This window comes from Sus scrofa, chromosome 7 (assembly GCF_000003025.6).
Source record: "Sus scrofa isolate TJ Tabasco breed Duroc chromosome 7, Sscrofa11.1, whole genome shotgun sequence".
Taxonomy (NCBI): Eukaryota; Metazoa; Chordata; class Mammalia; order Artiodactyla; family Suidae; genus Sus; species Sus scrofa.
In genome coordinates, this window is record NC_010449.5 from 68,220,461 (window position 1) to 68,244,543 (window position 24,083).

At 36.5% G+C, this 24,083-nt stretch overlaps 1 protein-coding gene and 1 long non-coding RNA gene across 2 annotated transcripts in view; one reads left to right on the forward strand and one right to left on the reverse strand.

Moving 5' to 3' along the window:
• HEATR5A (HEAT repeat containing 5A) overlaps positions 1-24,083 on the forward strand; it is a 115,491-nt gene that overhangs the window by 76,864 nt on the left and 14,544 nt on the right. The window contains 10 exon segments of the mRNA XM_021099894.1: positions 297-466; positions 6,026-6,164; positions 9,633-9,812; positions 12,015-12,254; positions 13,839-14,020; positions 15,446-15,514; positions 16,948-17,127; positions 18,948-19,170; positions 21,503-21,751; positions 23,774-23,901. Coding sequence (XP_020955553.1) covers positions 297-466; positions 6,026-6,164; positions 9,633-9,812; positions 12,015-12,254; positions 13,839-14,020; positions 15,446-15,514; positions 16,948-17,127; positions 18,948-19,170; positions 21,503-21,751; positions 23,774-23,901 — 1,760 coding nt within the window.
• LOC102165023 overlaps positions 17,340-24,083 on the reverse strand; it is a 43,661-nt gene continuing 36,917 nt past the window's right edge. The window contains exon 7 of the long non-coding RNA XR_001297940.2: positions 17,340-19,161. This is a non-coding gene — a long non-coding RNA (uncharacterized LOC102165023). The remainder of the gene's footprint in view (positions 19,162-24,083) is intronic.

Sequence of the window (24,083 nt, forward strand, 5' to 3'; positions counted from 1 at the left end):
TTATTAAAACCTTTAGGAGTTCCCGTCATGGCTCAGTGGTTAACAAACCCAGCTAGTAACCATGAGGTTGTGGGTTCGATCCCTGGCTTTGCTCAGTGGTTAAGGATCTGGCATTGCCATGAGCTGTGATGTAAGTTGCAGATGTGGCTCGGATCCCATGTGGCTGTGGCTGTGGCATAGGCTGGCAGTTACAGCTCTGATTCGACCCCTAGCCTGGGAACCTCCGTATGCTGTGGGGTGGCCCTAAAAAGACAAAAGACAAATAAATACATAAAACCTTTGTGCTTTCATTTTAGGTAATAGTACTTACATTTCTGCCTTAAGGACTTCCTGTCTGTTGGGTTGTGCAGTGATGCAAGATAACCCAGACTGCCTCGTCCAAGCTCAGGCCATCTCTTGCCTTCAGCAGCTTCATATGTTTGCTCCACGACATGTCAACTTGTCTAGCCTAGTCAGTTGCCTCTGTGTGAGTATAAAATTATAAATGAGACCTTAGTTTCTTTTGTTGGAAATTTAAATTTATTTTAATTATTCTCTGGACTGTATACTGTAGCTATTTACCTTCAGTTCTAATCTTTTTGGGGGGTAAGGGACAACTTTCATACAGTCACGTCTTGAACCTCTCATATATTGATTAATTTTTCTCCCATTTATGTTGAAGTTAATATTTAGAATATTTGTTCATTAATCAGTAGAATTATATTGAGTGCTGATATTCCAGGTAGTGTATAAATGCTGTAGGATGTGGAAAAATATATGTGGTAACATCTTTTTTTTTCCGTACTTCTTTCTCTGTTCCAAACTATTACATATAAAGCTCTTTTCATCGCAGCTGGGCAAATAAAATTTTTCCTCGATATTCTTGCAGTATATGCATCAATATCTGGGTTCTAATAGGGTGTCTCATGAATATAGACAGGTGAAAATAATTAACAAAATGTTCTAGTGAGGTGATTTATAATTATCAGTGGTTTTAAGATTTGCCTTGATATTATCATAATGGAAAAGAATATGAAAAAGTGTATCACTGAATCACTTTGCTGTACACCAGAAAATAAAATATTGTAAATCAACTGTATTTCAGTTTTTAAGATTAAAAAAAGAAAATCTTACCCTTTGCATCACCAGTTTCTCTCTGGACTTGCCTTGGAAAGTTGAGTTACATTTGGAGTTCAAACAAGACATTGTTGCTTTTCAACTTTTTCTGCCCCTGAAATGTTCACAGCACACTTCCCTTAGTGACATGATAACTGAGAATCATTACTTTAGACAGACCTTTCATTTTCAAGCTTGAGATAAAATATGCAGCATTTGCTAAAACATCATTAAAACCAATCTTCTCAATAAAAAGATACACACCAAAAAGTGAAATATTTTGCCTGAGGTATCTAGTAGTGGTGGTTCTTTGTAGAGTCCAGGTTTATGAACTCCTTGTCCTGCCCTCATTTCACTGCTTAATATTAACTGTAGTTATCGGTAGCTCTCAACTCTGCCCCCTCCTAGTTTGTGGCCTTAGGGACATCCCATAATCTCTACCCTCAGCTGTCTTTAATGAGGATAAGATGCTACCTGAAAAGACACTTGTCCCAGCACTTAATAACCACTAAATAAATAGTAGCTGTTTCTGTTTTCTTAATATGTAACTTAAACATAACATTATATTAATCTTCATGCTGATTTTCGTAGTCATAATTAGGTTAAGACCCTTAAAGAGAGGATGCGACTGAATTTTCTAGTAGAAGCTTTGGTTTCTGTCTGGGTTAAACATGTATTAGAACAGCACTTACTAGAAAAGAATTTTAACTTTATCATTCAATGACTTTTCCCCCAGGAATACTACTCTTTATATTCAAAAAATCATTGTCGGAGTTCCCACTGTGGCACAACGGAATTGGCACTCTCTCCACAGTGCCAGCATGCAGGCTCGATCCCTGGCCCAGCACAATGGGTTTAAAGAATCCCATGTCGCCACAGCTGAGGTATAGGTCGCAACTGCGGCTTGGATCTGATCCTTGGCCCAGGGAACTCCATAGGCCTCGGGGGCAAAAAAAAAGAAAAAAATTGCCAAAACCAGTTATTGAAAAATATCCACTCCTGTGCAAGTTGATCTTTCTACTCACCAATTAAATATAATAATACTGCCATTATTTTGAGTCACAGTAGAAATTTTCCATTAATAGCCTTTTAAAATTTAACAGATAAATGCATGAATTCATTTATTAAGTAAAGTTTATTGAGAAATAAAGGGCAAGACTAACTGCTAATTCATGATGAATTAGATCTGATCAAGTGTGGTACTATTTTCTTTTCCTCGACTGAGACAAAGTTTACGTATAAAGAAAAAGAGAGACTATACAGATTTTTCTTTTAGGTCCATTTGGAGCAATTGAGAAAATCAGAAGTAACAATTACAAATCTTATTCATGTCACTCATAATACTTAAGCTGTAAAATGATTTTTTTCTTATAAATAATTATATTCAAAAATTGCTATCACTATAGTGTGTTAATTTTATGAATTAATAATTTTGCTTAGTAAAGCTTTTATTCTAAATTTATATTTTAGAGTATTCCCTCTAGTAAGGAAATTGCTTTTGCTATCCTATTAAAATACTTTACGAATCAGGTTTGTTTTTTTTTTCTTCATAGGATTTAATTATTTAGCATGAACTATTTTCATATTAATTGAAACTCCCTGAATATTCAGAATACATCTCATCATTAGGAAAGAATCATATTATAAAGGGGTTTCTTCTAACTGCATGCTGTTTAACTTCCATTCTGAACTTGGCCTTAGCTCACTAGCAGTTATAACTACTATCAATTTTAAAACTTGGCTTCTAAGAATAAAAGTCTATAATTAACTTGTGATGAGATAAACCATTAACTTTGTCCCTTGCTGGACACCTGTTCATGCGAACTTAATCCAGATCACTCTTTCACGCTCATGTCTGCTTGATCTGGTTTTGTTATTGAGGCTTAATGAAAGATTCCAAAGGAAAGCCTAATTATACAAATGTGTATTTTGAAATTACTGTATTTTTATATCTTTGCATCTTGAGTTGACTATTTCTAAAATCTTAGCTCAACTCACATTTTAAGTTGGAAAATGAAGTATTTAATGGTGTATTTTTGAAGCTGAAGCTAAGCCAATATGAATGATAGCTCTGTCAACATTTATATTTTAATACTTAGCTGACTATTGTCAAAGTCATCCTAGTATTTATCTTTTGGTTTTGTCATGACCGGTCTGTCATTTGTTTTTGTGCAGGAGATCTTGTTGGATAATTCTGTGTTGGTAGGTCCCTGACCCTCGATTCCTAACTTTTTGAGATTTGCAGTGCTTTTTCTTTGTGGGTTTTGGTTTTTTTTTTTTTTTTTTTTTTGGTTGTAAATGTCCTTGTTTTCCTTTGCATCTCTTTGTTTCAGCTAACCATTAATGCAAAGTCCAGTGTGTGTAGCATGTTATATGGTGATTATTTAATACCACTGTAAACAAATCCTCCCTAACCTTCTCCAGCTGATGCACTCACTCCCTGTGCTTAATTTTGCATCATTTTCACTTAATACATTCACTTCAGAAAGGAATTGTAATCACAGTTTGATTTAATTTCTGTATTTTGCCTGCTCAGTTTGTTTGCCTTAATCCACTCTATTCCTTTTCCCAATATAAATGCTGGAGAATGACATGGAGATATTAAGCATCCCATTTTGCTTTGTGTGACAGTTCTCTGTACCAAATACCTAAAGAGTGCTTTTGAGCATGCTTTTTTTAAAAGATTGTTTGACCAGCCTGAATTAAGTACTGTGCCTGCCTTGTATTATATGCTTGTAAAAACTCCTATTAAAATAACTAGTAGTTTTATTAAATTTTCTTTAAAATTGTCTTCTCATAGAGTGCTGTTTTGTCACTGTTGTTAAATACAGCCAAAATCTTGGGCATGAATAAACTTCACCTTTTTTACATTTTAACTTCTCTGTTATCCTTTGTACTAGTTTCTAACAGCAGAGTTCTTAACCATGACTAGAACAACATGACCTTGACATTGTTAATGGCATTCTTCTCTTTCCACTTTTGAGTTCATGGTATCACTTGAGAGTATAATAGAATATATTTATAAAGCAGTTCTCATCCAAATGTTTCACTGGTGATATAGTCACACACCTTTTTGTCCTCTAGCTTCTCATAAAATTAAGGATTTAACTTTATTTGCAAGTGTCTTATATGTTAAAAACTAGTTGCCCCTACCTACTCATTTTTCTTAGAATTTTGCCTCTGCTCTTTTCAGCAAACTCACCTGCTTCAGTCCTGTTTTTTGCACACAAATGAGATCTGAAGAGGACCTAAAAGTATTAGGCCAATTTTTTCCAAGTTATGTTTGGAAAATCACTATTATAAGGCATATTTAGGAGTTTCCGTGGTGACTCAGTGGTTAACAAATCCGACTAGGAACCATGAGGTTGTGGGTTCGATCCCTGGCCTTGCTCAGTGGGTTAAGGATCTGGCGTTGCCGTGATCTATGGTGTAGGTCGCAGATGCGGCTCAGATCCTGCATTGCTGTGGCTCTGGTGTAGGCCAGAGGTTATGGCTCTGGTTAGACACCTGGCCTCCATATGCCGTGGGAGTGGCCCAAGAAATGGCAAAAAAAAAAAAAGACACACAAACACACACACAAAAACACATATTTACTGTCATAAGCCACAGCAAACTGGTCTTTATTTTCATAGTTAGAACAAAATGAATTTCAGAATCTATAGGCTTTATCCTACTTATGAAATCACTGAGTAAGAATTTGTATTCAGAAACTTTTCACTTGTTTTAATTGTTCATTTAAGGTATATCACCAGTTGTATCATTTTACCCTAGATAGACACAACCTATTGAGATTTACATTGTTTAAATACTTATAAGCCAGAATTCTCTAACCTATTGAGATTTACATTGCTTAAATACCTCTAAAACAGAGTTCTCTTGCAGCACAGCAGGTTAAGGAACAGGCATTATCACTGCTGTGGCTCAGGTCGCTACTGTGGTGTGGGTTTGATCCCTGGCCTGGGAACTTCTGCATGCCACAGGCATGGCAAATAAAAAAAAGCAAAACAAAACAAATTTCTAAGTAGAAAGCATATGTATTGAGTCTGTCATTCTGAGTAGAAGTATCCTATATCTAAAATATTTACATTTCTATGTACATATATGTATATCCATATTTAAGTAGATATATATATATGAAATTTACTATGTGTAATGTTTGTCTCTAGAGAGCATTTTTGGTGAATATATTTTCTGAGTAAAACTGTTTATGCCTTTATTTGAAAATGCGTTTTCTTACACTGTATGTCATCTAAATTACTGTTGATAGAGGCTACATTAATAATAACTAATGTTTATTGAGCACTTACTATTTTCCAGGTAATTTTGCATGTTTCTTTGTGCTCACAACAGCCCTGTGAGATAGGGTAGGGGTAGTGTTATCTCCATATAACAAATGAGGAAACCAAGGCACAGAGAGATTAAATAACTTGCCCACGGTCACACAGTCATAGATCTAAGACTCAAACTGAAGCAGTTTGACTCCAGAGCCTCCATTTTAAGCAGTATGCTAATACTGCTTATATGGATTTGTATAAATTTCTACTTAGAGATTTGTAAAACACTATAATATAGTTGCATGAGCACAAATATATAAATGGCAAATAAATTATCTCAGTTGAATCTCATGTCTCTCAAAACTAGTTTACGCATATAAATTTGTGTCTTCTAACGTTGTCAAAAGGCTTTTGCTTGGATTTGTTCATGAATATTGCATAGTCGAGTACATGTATTACTTCTTAAGCTATTTCTAAGTTATATAATGAAGAAATATGTGCTAGGGTAGTTGAAGAAGTTTCTGTGTTTTTAATAACTTGTTTCCAGCCAAGCGATGGGCTGGACAAAATGAGGAGGGGTCCAGTGATTGTATGTTAGACTTATTGAATGCCACCAAGAATTTCAGCTCTTTTATTTCCCAAATGGTATTTTTCAGGTGAATCTCTGTAGTCCCTATTTGTTACTGAGACGAGCGGTACTGGCTTGTTTACGTCAGCTTGTTCAGAGAGAAGCAGCTGAAGTTTCAGAACATGCTGTTATGCTTGCTAAGGATAGCAGAAAAGAGTTGACTCTAGGTAATTCTTTTTATCAGTATTATCTCCAGCTCAAATGATTTTTTTTAATCTTCAATCTTCTATATGAACAAAGCTTTTTAAATGAAATTCAAAAGTTAATATAGAATGTCTTAAGCTTGCTACAGATAATGTTGCTAGTAATGATTATCATTCCAACCAGTGATATTACTGGTTTAGAGTGATGGTTTCAAACTTAGGCCCTCTAGACCAGCAACATCTACCTTAGCTGGGAACTTGTTAGAAATGCAAATTATTGGGCCCCATCCCAAATCTGCTAAGCCAGAAGTCTGGAGTAGAGCCCAGCAATCTGTTAGCTACGTTTCTACAATCCCTGTGTTTATGTGTATTGAAGTGTAAGAGCCATTAGTTTAAAATGAGTTTTTTTACAACAATCAATTGAAATTCATTTAGCTCATTTATCATATGTGCCTTCCTTCCCCCAAAATCTCATTTCATAAAATTTCTCATAGATGAGTCTGCTTCAAGTTAAAGGATTTTTAGACCCCTTTTACATTTGAGAGCTGGATGAAATGATTTCTCAGCTCGTAAGATTTTCTTTTAAGTATATCCCTTCATTTCAAAATTATGCGAGTAACCCAAACATGTATATGCACTCAAATAGCCTACAAGAGTGGTAATGGTAATATCTTACACTTTAAAAGTATGTAGTTTGCAAAGTGCTGTCACATTTTTAGAAGGTCTCAAGCTTCATAAACCTTTCCAGTATCTGTAGCTCTCAAATCAATAATGTGTTTTACTATCATGCTATACACTTTTTTTTTAATGGCCACACCTGCAGCCTATGGAGAAGTTCCCAGGCCAGATGGAATCCGAACTGCAGCTGTGACCTATGCTACAACTGTAGCAGTGCCACATCCTTTATTTTTTTTTATTTATTTATTGTCTTTTGTCTTTTTAGGGCTGTGCCTGAGGCATATGGAGGTTCCCAGGCTAGGGTCTAATCAGAGCTGCTGCCCACCTACGCCAAAGCCACAGCAATGCCAGATCCGAGCCTTGTCTGCAACCTACACCACAGCTCACGGCAATGCTGGATCCTTAACCCACTGAGCAAGGCCAGGAATCGAACTTGCAACCTCATAGTACCTAGTCAGATTCGTTTCCAGTACGCCAAGATGAGAAATCCTTATTTTTTTAATTTTTTTACTTTTGGTATCTTTTTAGGGCTGCACCCACAGCATCTGAAAGTTCCCAGGCTAGGGGTCGAATCGGAGCTGTAGCCGCTGGCCTACACCACAGCCACAGCAACGCCAGATCCAGGCTGCATCTGCAACCTATACCACAGCTCACAGCAATGCTGAGTCCTTAACCCACTAAGGGAGGCCAGGGATCAAACCTACATCCTCATGAATACCAGTCACATTTGTTTCCACTGAGCCAGGATGGGAACTCCACTACATCCTTTAGCCTACTGCACTGGGCTAGGGACAGAACCCATGTCACCACAGAGGCAATGGTGGGCCTTTAACCCCTGTGCTGTGCTCTTTTAAGTTACAATTTCATTATTATGTTAAAACATTTGTTCTGACTTGAATTCATCAGCATTGCTTGATATAGATGTATATAGTATGGTACAGGAGTCAAACAGGTTATAGGACTTATTTGAAAACTTTCTGTGATCACTTACCTTAACCAGAGGTATTTTAATCTTCTAACTATGTATGGTGTTCTCCCCAAAGTGACATTTAACTTACAGTCACTGCTGAAATTATTTGTATTTGTTGCTTTAGGATTTTATTATGTAAAGATACTGTTACATAATTATTGAATTATCTATGTGAGTAAAATTAAAGAACTCTATATAATTGCTTTTTAAAATTTTTCCAATTCATGAAAAAGTTGAAAGAAGTGTGCAGTGAACACCTAGATTCACCTACTTAGTGTCTTCATGACACTTATTTAATGTATCTCTTAGTATCTTCATAGACCTTTTGGCAAACCATCTGAAAGCAGGTTGCAGACATCATGATGGTTCACCCCTAAATACTTGTTTGCATTTTTCAAGAAGGATATTCTCCTGCATGACCACACCTTATTTCCATACCTAATAAAATCAGCATTAATTTAGTAGCTTCATAGAACATGCAGTCCTCACACAAATTTCCTGTTATCAAAAAATGTCCTTTATACCTCCTCCTACCCCTCTCACCCCCACCCAAATTTAGGATCCAGTCATGACTCACACATTGCATTGAACTGTTCTGACTTTTATACTCCTATTCAGAAACATTTCTACCACCTCCTTATGATCTTTAAAAGATTATTTCTCTTTCAAATAGTAGAAAAAGTATAATCTTTAGAAACTAAATGCTTCCATAAATGCCAAATAAGTTAACTCTTTAAGAGAAAATGTATTTGAAGTTTTGACATTTCCCAAATTAGAGGAAATAGATGCTAGATCAAGGCTTTTTTTTTTTTTTTTTTTTTTTTTTTTTTTGAGATCATTTCTTACTTTGCAGTAAGAATATTGTGTAGTAATTTATATCAGTTCAGTAGAATTCTTTAGATCCACTGTAGCTTGGTTGTAGCAATTAAACACTGTTCTCTCTTTGAGTTTTACTCTCATGTTAATAAATTTAAAGCCTTTATACCAGAATAAGGAAGGCTTAATAATAATTATTTATCTGAATTAACTTTAGAGAAGATACAATAATTATTCCAAGAAACATTAAGTTTTTATAAGTACTTAATGCTAATTATGTTTAAACGTTACCTGGTATAAGGAAACATATTAGTAACTTTTTTTTAAATTTATTTTATTTGTCTTTTTGCTATTTCTTGGGCCACTCCCGCAGCACATGGAGGTTCCCAGACTAGGGGTCCAATCGGAGCTGTAGCCACTGGCCTACGCCAGAGCCACAGCAATGCAGGATCCAAGCCATGTCTGCAACCTACACCACAGCTCATGGCAACACCGGATCCTTAACCCACTGAGCAAGGCCAGGGATTGAACCCGCAACCTCATGGTTCCTAATCGGATTCATTAACCACTGAGCCACAACGGAAACTCCAGTAACTTTTTTTCTTTTAATGGCTGCATCTGAGGGATGTGGAAGTTCCTGGGCCAGGGATTGAATCTGACCCCTGCCACAGCTACGACAACACCAGATCCTTTTAACCACTGTGCAAGGATCAAACCTGTGCCTCTGCAGTGAACAGAGCCGCTGCAGTTGGAGTCTTAACCCAATGGCCACAGCAGATACCCCCATATTAGTAACTCTTAATAAAGACTTAACTTTCAGTGACATTGCATAAAAAATAACTGCAGTATCATGAATAATAACTGAACTTTAACTGAACTAAAATAGATCTCAGTAGGTTGAGGTACAGTATTTAGGCTAATTCTTCAGAATGCATTTGCACATAGTATTTTAATAACTACTGTGTGTGCTTCTCATATGGCAGTTTTGTTTTCTGTATTACTTAGATCATCGATTTTCTTCTTGTCAGATGCTAACATCAGAGAAGTGGGTCTTGAAGGGGCACTATTGACCCTACTTGACAGAGAGACAGATCAGAAATTATGCTGTGATATCAAAGAAACTTTAAATCATATGCTTACATCTATGGCAGTGGATAAACTCTCCTTTTGGTTGAAGCTTTGTAAAGATGTACTTGCTGCATCAGCTGGTAAGTACTGGTGATTACCAACAACATAATAAAATTGGAAGTAAAAGCATTACATAAAATTGTTTGCGAGTGACGGTTCATCATTCATGTCAATTTTGGGATTATAATTGCTTGTTGCTTTCTTTCTTTCTTTATTTTATTTTATTTTTTTTGTCTTTTTTTTTTTTTTTTTTGCTATTTCTTGGGCTGCTCCCGCGGCATATGGAGGTTCCCAGGCTAGGGGTCCAGTCGGAGCTGTAACCACCAGCCTATGCCAGGGCCACAGCAACGCAGGATCCGAGCCGCGTCTGCAACCTACACCACAGCTCACGGCAATGCCGGATCGTTAACCCACTGAGCAAGGGCAGGGATCGAACCCTCAACCTCATGGTTCCTAGTCAGATTCGTTAACCACTGTGCCACGACGGGAAATCCTGTTGCTTTCTTTAAATGAAGATTCTAATGCTACTGTTTAAGTCCAACACTTAAAGCCTATTTTTTTTCTCTTATGATTGTCTTGTGTGACTTTCCTGTGTAAAATAAACTAAAAAGTAGAGTTGTTATTTATGCTATAAAGGGATGATCTAAATTAGTATAGTCCCATCATTTATTTTTATAATTATAATTATTTGTGGTAATAGATAATGTATAATTATAATTATTCATGGGATTGCCTTGAGTCAACTTAATAGAAAACTCACCAAAAGTTAGAACATTTTGAGCAAGCCAGTTTCTCCACTCTTAATGTTTCAAATAATGGAAAATAGTGTTATTTCCCTAATCTCTTTGCAAGTACAAGATAATTATTAGTGAGAAAGTGTATTAGAGTCTTTAAAATTTATGTTCTTGGATAGGAGAAAATAAATGAGGAAGAAAGAAGATAGAAAACACTTGAGGTACTATGTCTGTTTTATCTGATTTAATCATTTAGCCATCCTATGAATAAACAGTATTATTCCATTTTTACATGAGAGAAAACAAGACTTGGAAAAGTTAAGTAATACTCCTGAAGACACATAGAGATGGATTTCAACCTTAGCCTTCATAAATCTAACTTTTCATTGAACTTCAGTAGCTATCAGCTGAGTTACTTTAGTCTTATGGTTTAATATAGCTCTGGTCTATGAGCTAATGTGAAAGGAAGAAAGCTACCAAAAAATTCCTGGCATTTTTTTTTTTTTTTAACATTTTTCTTCGTCTGTCGTGAGTCTTGTTAGTATTCTTCTCTTCCAGTGATTTATACCTGCTGTTTCAACCATTATGCTCTACATATTTTCCTTTAATTTTCTCTTCTATCCCCACTACTTAAGAATTTACAAGGACTTCTTTAAATGAAAAAATACATGTGCATAGATAGGGTGATTAGCCTTTTCCTGTCTTTTTAAAAATGTTACACTCACATTCTGGGAACTTAATAACTCAGTTTTGAAGTTCCCATTGTAGCTCAGTGGTCACGAACCTGACTAGTATCCATGAGAATGCAGGTTCGATTCCTGGCCCCGCTTATGAGTTAGGGATCCAGTGTTGCCATGAGCGATGGTATAGGCTGGCAGTTGCAGCACCGATTCGACCCCTAGCCTGGGAACTTCCATATGCTGCAGGTGGGACCCTAAAAAATCAAAACATCAACAACCAAAAACCCCTCAATTTTATTTTACCATTTGTTCTTTATCATACATAATTTGGCTCTATCTCTTCTTACTAGGAAAACATTCATTTCAGTCTCTGTTGACTTCTCACTTGTAAGACAGGAGTTTGCCCTAACTTTATTTGTAACTTATTGGTCTGGCCATCAAAACCATTTGAGATTAATTACAGCAATCAGTCTATCCTGAGAAAAGTATTTTCAGACATGTTTAGTGGGTTCAGGAACTTTCTTATATTCATTGAACATCTCTAGTACAATCCAAAATCCCCCTGCCAGGGCATTTTGATCTTCATATTTTGTATATTCATCTACAAACAGGCTTGATAATTATTCTAGTATTATGTTCAGTTTTTCACTTTGAATATAATTTAACAACTTTGTTATTTTTTAGAACAGCTTTTATAGCATCTCTTCAGATATTGTTGTCAGTTGTTATTAGACATGATTATTTTACATTGTTAAAAGACGTATGATTAATCAACAGTAATTCTAGTGTAAACTTGAAGTCATTTGTGTCCCTTTATAAATATGTCTTCTAGTTGATTGTAGCTATATGAATTCTCCCTTGATAAAAGATTTTACAGCTGTAACATGTGTGGATACAATGCAAGAAGAGGAAGGAGATAAAGGGGATGATGCTTCAGTTCTGACCACCAGGAATGATGGCAGACCTCATCCTTTCACCAATCCCCGATGGGCTACAAGAGTTTTTGCTGCTGAATGTGTCTGTAGGATAATTAACCAGTGTGAGAATGCACACAGCGCACATTTTGACATTGCTTTAGCACAAGAGATGAAAAAAAGGGATTCAAGAAGTAAGTGGCACAGTAATAATGAAAAGACCAAATGATACACATAGAAATGCTCTCTGCCTATAGTATATTTTTAATGTCCAAATACATTTTTAATGATTAAACTTATTAAATTGGCATTCATTTTTGTTTAGTGAAGATATCCGATGAACTAAATTGATTGAGGATAGTCATTGCTCTAATTGTAACTTAGAGCAATTTTGCTCCTAGATTATTTTGGTTTTGTGGATATTATCTGGAAAATACTTGAGTCTATCTCAATTAAACCTAGTTGTAGGACCATTTTAACTTTTTATTGTTCTTTTTTATTATTTTTACCTAATTATGTATGGCTAATGGTTTAATGTCTCATTTTTTTAATTCATTTAAGCACACATGTTCAGAGTGCTCATATCTCAATGCCTTAGAAATTTTCTCTACCCAACAAAAGAAACGTTAAGCAAAGTGTTATTGCCAGCCTGAGAATGTGAATTAGATGTTTCTATTTTAATGATTTTTCAAGCAAGCACTTATTTGTGGTGAGCACTATACTGATAGGTATAAAATTAGTATATTATGGGTACTTACTGATTCTTGTGCTCCCAATTAAAACTATAATTGGCATGTACCAAGATAAGCTAGTTTCTTCAGTGTGACCTATAACAAGTATACTTTGAATTAGTCCCAAATATTTTTTAGCTGAAGGTTAGTTGTACCTGTAAACATTTTATTGTTAGAACATTATTAAATAATTGTCTTAATGTCTACCCCAGTAAAATTATTATACCAAAGAGTATGTTGCAGGCATGAAAGGAATTCTCATTTATAATTTTACAGCAAATATTTTTTATATTTCCATCATTTGTGTGTGTGGCAAGACATAAAAATAATGAAATTCATGTAGAAAGCCACATAAAACCCCCCCTTTTTTTTTTAAGGGACATTAAATCTTTTAGCTTCAAGTTGACATGTAGAGAATGGTTAATTTACCACCTGATTCATCAAAACCCAAAGTCTCCTAAGTACCTTCTAATGTACTTTTATCAGAAAGTCTGAACAAAATTCTTTTTTTTTTTTTTTTTTTTTGCTTTTAAGGGCTGCACTTGCAGCATGTGGAGGTTCCCAGGCTTGGGATCGAATCGGAGCTGCAGCTGCTGGCCTACACCACAGCCACAGCAACGCAGGATCCAAGCCACTTCTGTGACCTACACCACTGCTCATGCCAGGGTACTTAACCCACTGAGCAAGGCCAGGGATTGAATCTTAACCTCATGGTTCCTAGTCGGATTGTTTCCGCTGTGCCATGACGAGAACTCCGGAACAAAATTCTTATTGAAGGTACTATTAGCACTCTTTTAAAGGAAGCTAACTCTACCTTGGTTTTTGAATAGCTGTATAATTATTTGCTTTGGGATAATTGTGTGTGAGCATTGGCACTGGTGCAGTAAATCCAGCTTTTTTTAAAGTCTGTATTTAATAAACAGTAAAACTAAATCAAATCAAAAGTACTTAAAGTCTAGGTTATGAATTAAAAGGAGGAAAAACTTAACAGAAATCTTAATTCCAGCAATTCTTTTTCTTAATAAGATTTTTTTTTAAATCATGTAGATGACTTTTTGGTGCTACATCTTGCTGACTTAATTCGCATGGCTTTTATGGCTGCCACGGATCACAGTGACCAGCTCCGTCTTTCTGGCCTTGAAACACTGTTGGTTGTTATTCGGCAATTTGCAACTATTCCAGAACCAGAGTTTCCAGGTCATGTGATTCTGGAACAGTATCAAGCCAATGTAAGCATTTTCTTTTAGAGAATTTTATTATTAAGCACCCAGGAAAAAAAGTCTTTGGAACTAACTGGCAGTGCCACCTCTTAATACATGAGTATATATCTCTGCTACTATATCACCAGTGTAATCAGTTTATGATTCAGATTTCTATTACTGGTTCTGTCATCTGACTGGTGTTTGTTTGACTGGTGCATGGAGCAATTTAGGAGGAACCAGGAAGATAACAAAATCATCATGTTACATCACACATATCACATGTAATCCTTCAGCAGTGTTCATCCAAGGATACCTCTCATTATGATTCAGAGGCAGCTTCCGATGACTGGCAGTTAGGGAATCCAGAGCAGTTCACCAGCTGGTTAGCAAATTCCATCACATCTTTCCAGCAGGTGATGCAAATGTGTATTTAGCAAAGAAGCAAAAGGAAGGGATAGGAGTGAAATACAACTACCATTTTGGAATAAATATTATGATTCAGCTAACTTAAAAGAAGTTCTGTTATATTTTTAATCCTCTTGTGTGTGTGTGTGTGTGTGTGTGTGTGTGTGTGTGTGTGTGTGTGTGTGTGTGTGTGTGTGTGTGTGTGTGTGTGTGTTTTGCCTTTTCTAGGGCTGCTCCCATGGCATATGGAGTTTCCCAGGCTAGGGGTCTAATCGGAGCCGAGCCGCCAGCCTACGCCACAGCCACAGCAATGCAGGATCTGAACCTCATCTGCAACCTACACCACAGCTCATGGCAACGCCGGGTCCTTAACCCACTGAGCAAGGACAAGGATCGAACCTGCAACCTCATGGTTCCTAGTCGGATTTGTTAACCACTGCGCCACAACGGGAACTCCTATTTTTAATCCTCTTAAAATTGCAAATGATAGACACAAAATTACCACTCACTTAAGCAGAAAAGGAAAATTGTTTTTGGGAATCTGTTGGCTCTTCTTTCTTCTCCATTGGCTTTATTCTCAAGTTTGCTCTCTCTTAGCCTCCAGAATCTTGAAGAAAGCTCTTCTTTCCTGAGCACACATCTTCAAGAGAGCTTTCATTATTACAGTGTGGGTTCCTAGCAGTGCTGTCAGCTCCATAGCAATAACATGGGCTAAGAGTTGTGGGAGAGAGTTCCCCAAAGGAAAACTGGGATGCTCTTAGTTAAAAACAAGGGAAGATATGCTGAGTAGGCCAAAAAACAGATGTACATAATACCTATTACAAATAATAATTCTAAACTAACAGAAGTTCCCTTGACTCTCAGCAGGTTAAGGATCTGGCATTGCCACTGCAGTGGCTCTGGTTACTGCAGTGGCACAGGTTTGATCTTTGGCCTGGGAACTTCCACATGCCACAGATGTGGCCAAAAACAAAAAATAAAATAACGTTAAAGAGCTTGTGCTGTCTTACATATTGATGCTTGGATGAGTGTATAATTTCTTGCCAGGTAGGAGCGGCACTCAGACCAGCCTTCACCTCAGAGACTCCACCTGATGTCACTGCCAAAGCCTGTCAGGTAAATGGTTAAAAAGATAAATTTTAGGAAGTAAATAAAACCCTCTCTTAAAAGAAGCAACTTTCCAGTTAGTATTTTATACCAACGTTCTGCATAATAGTTGTTTAACCATTAATCTCAGCTGCCCCTTTTCCTTACTTTTTAAATTCAGAGAACTTTTCTTTCTTTCTTATAACTGCATGGTAATCCACTATACGGGTATGTCACCAGCTCGTTTGTGATGGAAATACAGGTTTTCTCATCTTTTGCTGTACCGATAGTGCTGTAGTGAATGACCTTTCTGCAAAAGGTCATTTCACTGGATCCAACCATATCTGTGAGATAAATTCCCAAAATTCAGTTGCTGGGTTAAAGAGTATTTTATAGGAGTTTACCGGTTTAAACTCCTACTGTAACTATACCCAAGTGCCAAGTCTTAGCAGCATTGTGAATTGTCAAACTTACATTTTTGTGTATGTGATGGAGTGAAAGGGTATTTCATGATTGTTTAGATTGTATTTTAAGTGAACTTGAGCATTTTTTGCATATATCTGAGACCCATATAATATATAGTAAACAGGTGCTTTTATTGGTTTGGTTGTCAGACATTCAGTATCCATCCAGCCCTTGAATGGCCTGAAATAATAAAAAGCAGAACTGGTGGGAATTTAATTATAAACATAATGGAAAAAAACTAATTTTACTCAGTTCCTTCAGCTTTTTAAATTGAGTTGTATTTAGGAAATGTTTGAGTACCGTCACTTTTCAAAGAACTGTGTTAACTGTTGTACTGAATCTAATTTTTCATCATTTTATTATATGTTTTCTTGCTGTAAGCCACTTGAAATCTTTTGGGAAAATGAGATGGGAACTAAATAAATAGATAGAAAAAGAAAAATAAGTTTTCTGTAGTAAAAGTGAAATATCATGACACCGAGAAAAACTTTTATAGACAACCCCTGATATTGAGTAAATTTTTTGCATTGGAGAATTATTAATGTTTTGTTTTAAAAACTAAAAATATCTTCAAAAGAATCAAACTCTTCATTGAGGTTTTAAATGTTTGGTAATTTACCTTTCAGGAAGGATAAACTTATCATGCAGTTAATTCCTGGCTTTGAAATAATGAGTTTATCAAAATTGAAGATAGAGTTCAAATATTAATTCAAACATTTATGAAAGCGATACCTTTCATGGCCTAATTTCTCCATGTTAATAACATCCGAAACTCTGATTTATACACTTATTAGCACCGATTCCTTTCTTCATCTAAGACTTCATTCCCTTATGAAATGCTGACTTTTGACTATCTTTATCAGCAGCATCCCATTGGATTTCCTGATACCAAGATGATTTCAGTGCCTAGATTCCTGAAATAAGGGTGAGCTCTGCTGAACTCACAAGGCAGGTATTTATCATTTTTAAATATAACTTTTGATTTTCTTAAAAACTAGGTTTGCAGTGCCTGGATAGCAAGTGGAGTTGTAAGTGACCTTAATGATCTCCGAAGAGTTCATCAGTTGCTTGTTTCATCATTAACAAAGATTCAGGTTGGAAAAGAGGCTCTAAGTCACTTGTACAATGAAAGTACTTCTACCATGGAGATCTTAGCTGTTCTGAAAGCCTGGGCAGAGGTTAGTATTTCTTAATTTATGACTAGAATTTTGGAAGTTGTTAATAAAACATCCTAGGCCGTGAACTGAAACTAGCTATTTTAAAACACAAGTCTGTTAACAGAAGATATGTTTCTCAGCTAATAGATATTTTGGCCAAGTATTCTAAAGTGTCCTCTGTTGTCTGTTATCTACTGCTTTAAGTCGGACAGTCATGAGCCAGAGAGACTTCATAATAGCCAATGGGAATCAGCTTTTATTGAAACCTGGATTAATTGGAAATGCAGGTTTGCTTGTATATCCTGTCAACTCTATAGTACTTAACTATAATTTTTTTTGTTTTTTTTGGTCACGCCCACAGCATGTGGAAGTTCCCGGGCGGGGATCGAATCCACATCATAGCAGTGAAGATGCTGGATCCTTAACTTGCTGAGCCATGAGGGAACTCCTAATATTTTTTAGTGCTCTTTCATAGAATGACTTCTGAATGTTAACCAAGTCATTTTATTTTCTAAGATTAAACAAATCTTAGAGGAAAGTGCTTAACTTTACTTTTCTAATCAGGAAGGAAGCTATATAATTTTTAAATTTACAATGGAAATGTTTATACATGCACAGAAGTAAATAGAATAGTATAATGAATTCACATATACCCATCATCCACCCACAGCAGTTACCAGGCTTGGTCAGTCTTAGTTTATATAGCACTTTAATGACATATATAGTCTCAGATGGCAACTGAGAATTAACCAATATGTAAGAAAGAGTCACCTTCAGTAGGACTAATTAAAACCCTAGAAGAGTGTCTGTTTTTGTCATTATTAGGTGTTGACAAATCTAGGTTAGGAAGTAGTTCTGCATTAGATTTATTAAGTTGGATCTAATGATCTTTAACAGCCAACTCAACTTTAAATGATTTAATCATATGTTTGTAGTGGAACAAACACAAATTCTCAAACTTATTATAAGTAACTCTCTACTTACATAGTGTTCTTTATAGTAATTTGAATCTCTATATTCTTGCTTTAGCCATAGCTTTCTCCTCTTCTCTCCTTAGTGGACATAATGACTGACCAACAAGTTCCATGATGATTGAGGTCCATAATTATCTGAAATCCTTGGAGCCAGATATATTTGGGCTTTAACATTTGAAGGATTTTCTAAAAGTAATACAATACATATTGCGTGTACCTAAGAAGTCTGGGCCCATAGAATCTGTAATCAAACACACTAATGTATCGTGTGGAGTATTTGAATAATTCACACTGTGAGAAAGAGACTATAAATAGCCTCACATAAATTCAGCCAGTTTTGTCACCAGCTTGATTTCCCACAAACTTATATTTTTCAGAGCTTTTTGGATTTCAGAATTATGGATAAAGAGATAGTACACATTATGTATGTTGAATGCTTTAACATTCTATAGTTCTATAAGTGGTCCTTGTTAAGTCTACTTAGGTAAATCATTTGTAGTAATTCAGTGGTAATATTCAGTATTTCAGCTTATTTTAGTTCATAGATGGCTGCTGGAGCCATATGTTGAGATGGATTACAAGGCCATAACTTGGCTTAGCGCAAAGAATGCCATGCTCTCATGGTTGTAAACTGTAAAGTGGCAGCATATTTGTCAGATGTACATCTCACTGAAGATACTCCTTTTGGACCTTCCTACTGCAGTTTTTGTGTGTGTGGTTACACATATATATACCTTCTTGGTATCGTAATGTATTTTCAGTCCAGGAGGCTCAAAGGTGTATCTCCTTCCTCAGCAAGATAAAAATATTACAGCACCTTTTCAGTGGGTACAAGATTTTCCTATTTATAAAGTAACTTTTATACAGGTATATATAATTGCTGTGGAAAGATGTAAAAACCACAAACAACCTTCCAAGACTACTGCCTCTTCAGAAGAGTGTGTCAGAAATGGGTCGATTTCATCAGACGGGCTGCTTGACTTAGTCCACACAGATCTGGGCACACTGAGTAGGCTCTGGCTTGCTGCACTTCAGGATTTCGCTCTCTTGACTTTGCCTTCAGAATTTGCCTCCCAGCTTCCTGTTGAAGGTAAGAGGATACAGTATTTACATAATTCCTGGAAGATAGGCAGTAACATATGTTTTCAAATTTTCTCCCTTAGCAGCTAATGTTTATCTGAAATGTTTTCCTCAGAATAATTTTCAGTCTCGGAATAGGCGTGGGAGAGTTGCTTCGGGGTAGAGACCCTGAAGTTGAAATGCGAAATCCTAAGCCATGCTCCTCTTAGTTCATGAGACGCTGCCAAATTGTCCTCCAAAATGGTTACAGCAGTGTATGTGCCCACTAATAACATGTTTCTTTTCTTCTACATCTTTCTACCAGTATATGTTGTTATACTTAATTTCTGTCAATCTAATGCACATGATCTAGTTTCATTGGTTTATTTTCTTGATTGAGAATCTTTTTTCATAGGTTTACGGGCTGTTTAAGTTTCTTTTTCCATAGTCAGTCATAATATTTGCTTATTTTCTACTTAGTATTTGTCACTTTCTTACTGACTTGCTCATCCTTTACAAATTTTTAATACTCTTCGTTTGTGGCTCCATATCTTGAAGACAGCTTCCCATTCTGTAGCTTGCTCTTTTCTTTTACCTTTTTAAAATTAATGCAATCAGTTATTTATGGTTTGTGTTCCCTTTTTTAATTTAAGATCATTAAGAAATATAAGCTTTACAGTTTTGCTTTTTAAATTTTGGACTTTAGTCCAACTGGAATTTATTTTGTGGGTGTGGAATGAAGTTAGGGATCTAACTTTTTTTTTTTAAGGGCCACTCTTACTGATATATGTAGGTTCCCATACTAAAGGTTGAGTTGGAGCTGTAGCTGCTGGCCTACATCACAACCATAGCAACACCAGTTCTGAGCCACGTCTGCAACACGGTAATGTCAGATCCTTAACCGACTGAGTGAGGCCAGGGATTGAACCCACAACATCATGGGTATTAGTCGGGTTTGTTACCACTGAGGCACAATGGGAACTCCTAGGGATCTAATTTTATAATCAGTTATTATTATCATATTTTATGGATTGGCTATTTGGTAGCTGCTTTTAATTTTCATGTTATTTCAAAATGGCTATTTTTTTCCCACTCTTTTCTGTGAGTTTTAGGATCAGCCAGTAAAGTTCTATTAGAATTTTAAGGGGGGAGTTTCACTGTGACTCAGGAGCATAAGAACCCAACATAGTGTCCATTAGGATGCAGGTTTGATTCCTGGCCTCATTCAGTGGATTAAGGACCAGTATTGCTACAAGTTACAGCATAGGTCACAGATGCAGCTCAGATCTGGTGTTACTGTGGCTGTAGCGTAGGCCTCCAGCTACAGCTCTGATTGAACCCCTAGCCTGGGAACTTCCATATGCCACAGGTGTGGCCCTAAAAAGACAAAAAAAAAATAATTTTAAGTGGAAATATACACAAAGAGATATGTAGAGTGTTTATTGTAGTTTGCACGTTTCAATAGGATAAAAATGAAACAAAATGGAACTGATTCATTGACACAATTTATTAGCAGAATTGAATGACAGACATAAATCAACATATGCAAATCTAAAAAAACACATTGTTGGAGTAAAAATCAAGTTCAAAAAGAATACATACAGTATTTTAAGTAAAACTAGCCTTTTAAGTAAACTCACACGAAATAACAGTATCTGTTATTTATGAATGTACACATCTAGGGTGAAAGTATAAAACCATGATGAGTGATTCACAATTTGAGGAAAGTGGTTGCAGAAGGAGGGGCAAGAATTAGTAATGTACAAAGTTTTAGGGTTTTGTTTTTTTTTTTTTTAGAAATAGAAATTTAAGAAAGGTAAAATGTTCATCTTAGAGGTAGGTAAATGGGTATCAATATTTGTTTTAAACATGCATACACATACTTCCATTTCTCTCCAGATCATGTAAATATTTTGCCTTTTAAACACACATATACACATCACATACTTGTTTTTAAATACTTTGTGATTAAAAATAAGAAAGAATTGGCCTGCAGATTTCTTAAAAAGTTGTACAGGTATATCAACCCCATGACTCAACCATTATACTCTGAGGAGAAATAAAATCATTGATAACAAAATATTGATAACTAGTAGCATGGATGACTCCAAAAACATTGTTAAGAGAAAACTCAGTCACAACAAGCGCATGCTGTGTATTTTTCCATTTCTGTAAAGTCCAAGAACAGGCAAAACTAATCTGGTGTTGCCTTGGGGTGTAGGGGCTGACTGGAAAGGGTCTCAGGAGAACTTTGGAGATAATGGAAATAGTCTCTATATTGTAAGAGAAAAAAGGGAAACTCTAGTGTGAGCTAATGTCTTCGTTTATTCCTTCTGAAACTGTTTGCTTTCCCTTATTTGTAGGTGGTGCTTTTTACACAGCAGAGACCAGTGAAAATGCAAAACTGCATTATTACCACTCCTGGGCACTAATCCTCCATGCTACAGCGCTGTGGCTCACGAGCACAGGCTTTGTTGTTGCTGACCCAGATGAGGGAGCACCGAATCTCTCCAGGCCTGTGACTCCAACTTCCATGTGTCAGGGGTCTTCATCTGAGGCCACAGTGAAGTCCCCTGAGGATGTCTACACTGAGAGATTCCATCTTATTCTAGGTCAGTGAAAGAAAGACCCTAGCAACTTCCAACTGTACAGTTTTTCTTGAATTGTGCCTCACTGCCTGTCAGCCCTTGGTGGCTGTTACTTCATTGTTAGGCATGAGTGATAGCCTTGATGTAATAACTAAGTTTGTATACATTTTATAAAATTGCAGATCTCATTATACTAAGTCTAGAATGGTGTTACAAGCTGGCTTCAGAACAAAACCAAATTTAGAAATTGCAGAAGTCTAGTTCTTTTTTTCAACATGACTTTTAGACATCATGTGGTGTCTACAGATTTCCTCAATTTCTCAGTATATATATGAAAAATGTCAGTATATTGAGTCCTGCCCCCCCCCCCACTCATTCTCAAGGACTACAAGTTTCAAGACTCACAGGTACAGAATTGCAAGAAAATATTTAAGGTCAAAGATAAATGATACTTTTAGATTTATGAAGTTCTATCCATTTTTTGGCTTCTCTGAAACTTCATTTTTAAAGCGGTTTATCTTTTTAAGATACAGTATCTTGAATAAATGTTTTTCATACTTACCTGGTTCTTAGGAAACAGCCTATTAGATCATTACCTATGGGAGTTTCACATTGGGGTTCAGCGGGCTACAAACCCAACTAGTTGCCATGAGGATGAGCGTTCAAACCCTGGCCTCGCTCAGTGGGTTAAGGATCCAGCATTGCTTTGAGTCATGGTGTAGGTCGCAGATGCAGATCAGATCCCGAGTTGCTGTGGTGTAGGCCAACAGCCGCAGCTCTGATTCATCCCCTACCCTAGGAACTTCCATATGCTGCAAGTATGGCCCTTAAAAAAAAAAAAGGTAGATTATTACCTATAAATAAGCTATTGATAAAATGAATCAAAGTAAGGGTTATAAAGGTAGGTGATTACATTGTTTATCATTCATAGAGCTTTTGTTACTCCTTCCCAGGCCAGACATGACCAGATTTCCTATATCCTTGGGTGTATTAAAATTTTGTTTACATTTGCCTTGAGACAAGCTCTTTTTAAAAACAAACTTTTGGTGTTCCTGTTCTGGTGCAACAGAATCTGCAGTGTCTCAGCAAACGAGGACAGAGGTTCAATCCCTGGCCCAGCACAGTGGGTCAAAGGATCCAGCGCTGCTACAGCTGTGGTATAGGTCACAACTGCAGCTCAGATCTGACACTTGGTCTGGAATTCCATATACTGCAAGGCAGTCAATAAATAAATAAATACATTAAAATTTTAAAAAACTTTTAGGAGTTCCCATCGCGGCTCAGTGGATAACAAAATCTGACTAGGGACCATGAGGTTGCGGATTCGATCCCTGGCCTCGCTCAGTGGGTTAAGGATCTGGCGTTGCTGTGACCTGTGGTGTAGGTCGCAGACACGGCTCAGATCCTGCGTTGCTGTAGTTGTGGCGTAGGCTGGTGCTATAGCTCCGATTAGACACCTAGCCTGGGAACCTCCATATGCCTAGGGTGTGGCCCTAGAAAAGATGAAAAAAAGATAAAAATAAATGAATTTTATAAATAAGTAAATAAAACTTTGATATAATGAAGGTTGGCAGAGCATAAGCTCTGCAGTTCAACTACCTCGGTTCAAATTCTTGATATATCCCATTGTAACGGACCTTCATCAAACTGTTAAGCTCTGTGTGCTCCTAAGGACTGGTAATAATGTGCCTACTTCCTTAGATGCTGTGAGAGTGAAATGATGTATTTCAAGTGCTATGCCCGATACATGGTAATCACTCAATTTAAGTCAAAATAAAGTTATGAAGCGCTACATGTTAAGTACTCTGGTGCAGTGTTATTATAATTTGCACTAGCGCACAAGCCTAATTGGGATTATTATTTGTGTACATGCTGACAAAAGCAAACTATTAAGAGGTTAACGTATCACTTAATTGTTTAGTCTTAAATTCACTGTGGTTTATTTGCTTTACCTTTTTGCTATTTATTTGTATACCTTATCAAAACAAAATTTAACTTCACAAACTAAGAATCTCAAGCCTCCTTCTCTTTTTCTGCTTTCTGCAGGAATCAGTGTGGAATTTCTATGTTCCTTGCGTTCAGATGCAACCATGGAAAGCATCACTGCTTGTTTACATGCATTACAGGCTCTTCTAGATGTTCCCTGGCCCAGATCTAAAATTGGCAGTGATCAGGTGATTCCTTGCTTTTTGTTAGGCTTTTGTAGATTTCAAGGAACAGTAATAGAAACATGTTCAAGTTACTAGTGAACAGAGAATGAAGACAGGAGTAAAAGGGAAACTAAAAAACTTCACAGTTAGGCCTCAAAACTGAAATACCATCTGCAGATGTGCAGTGCCTCTGAGTGCCACTTTCT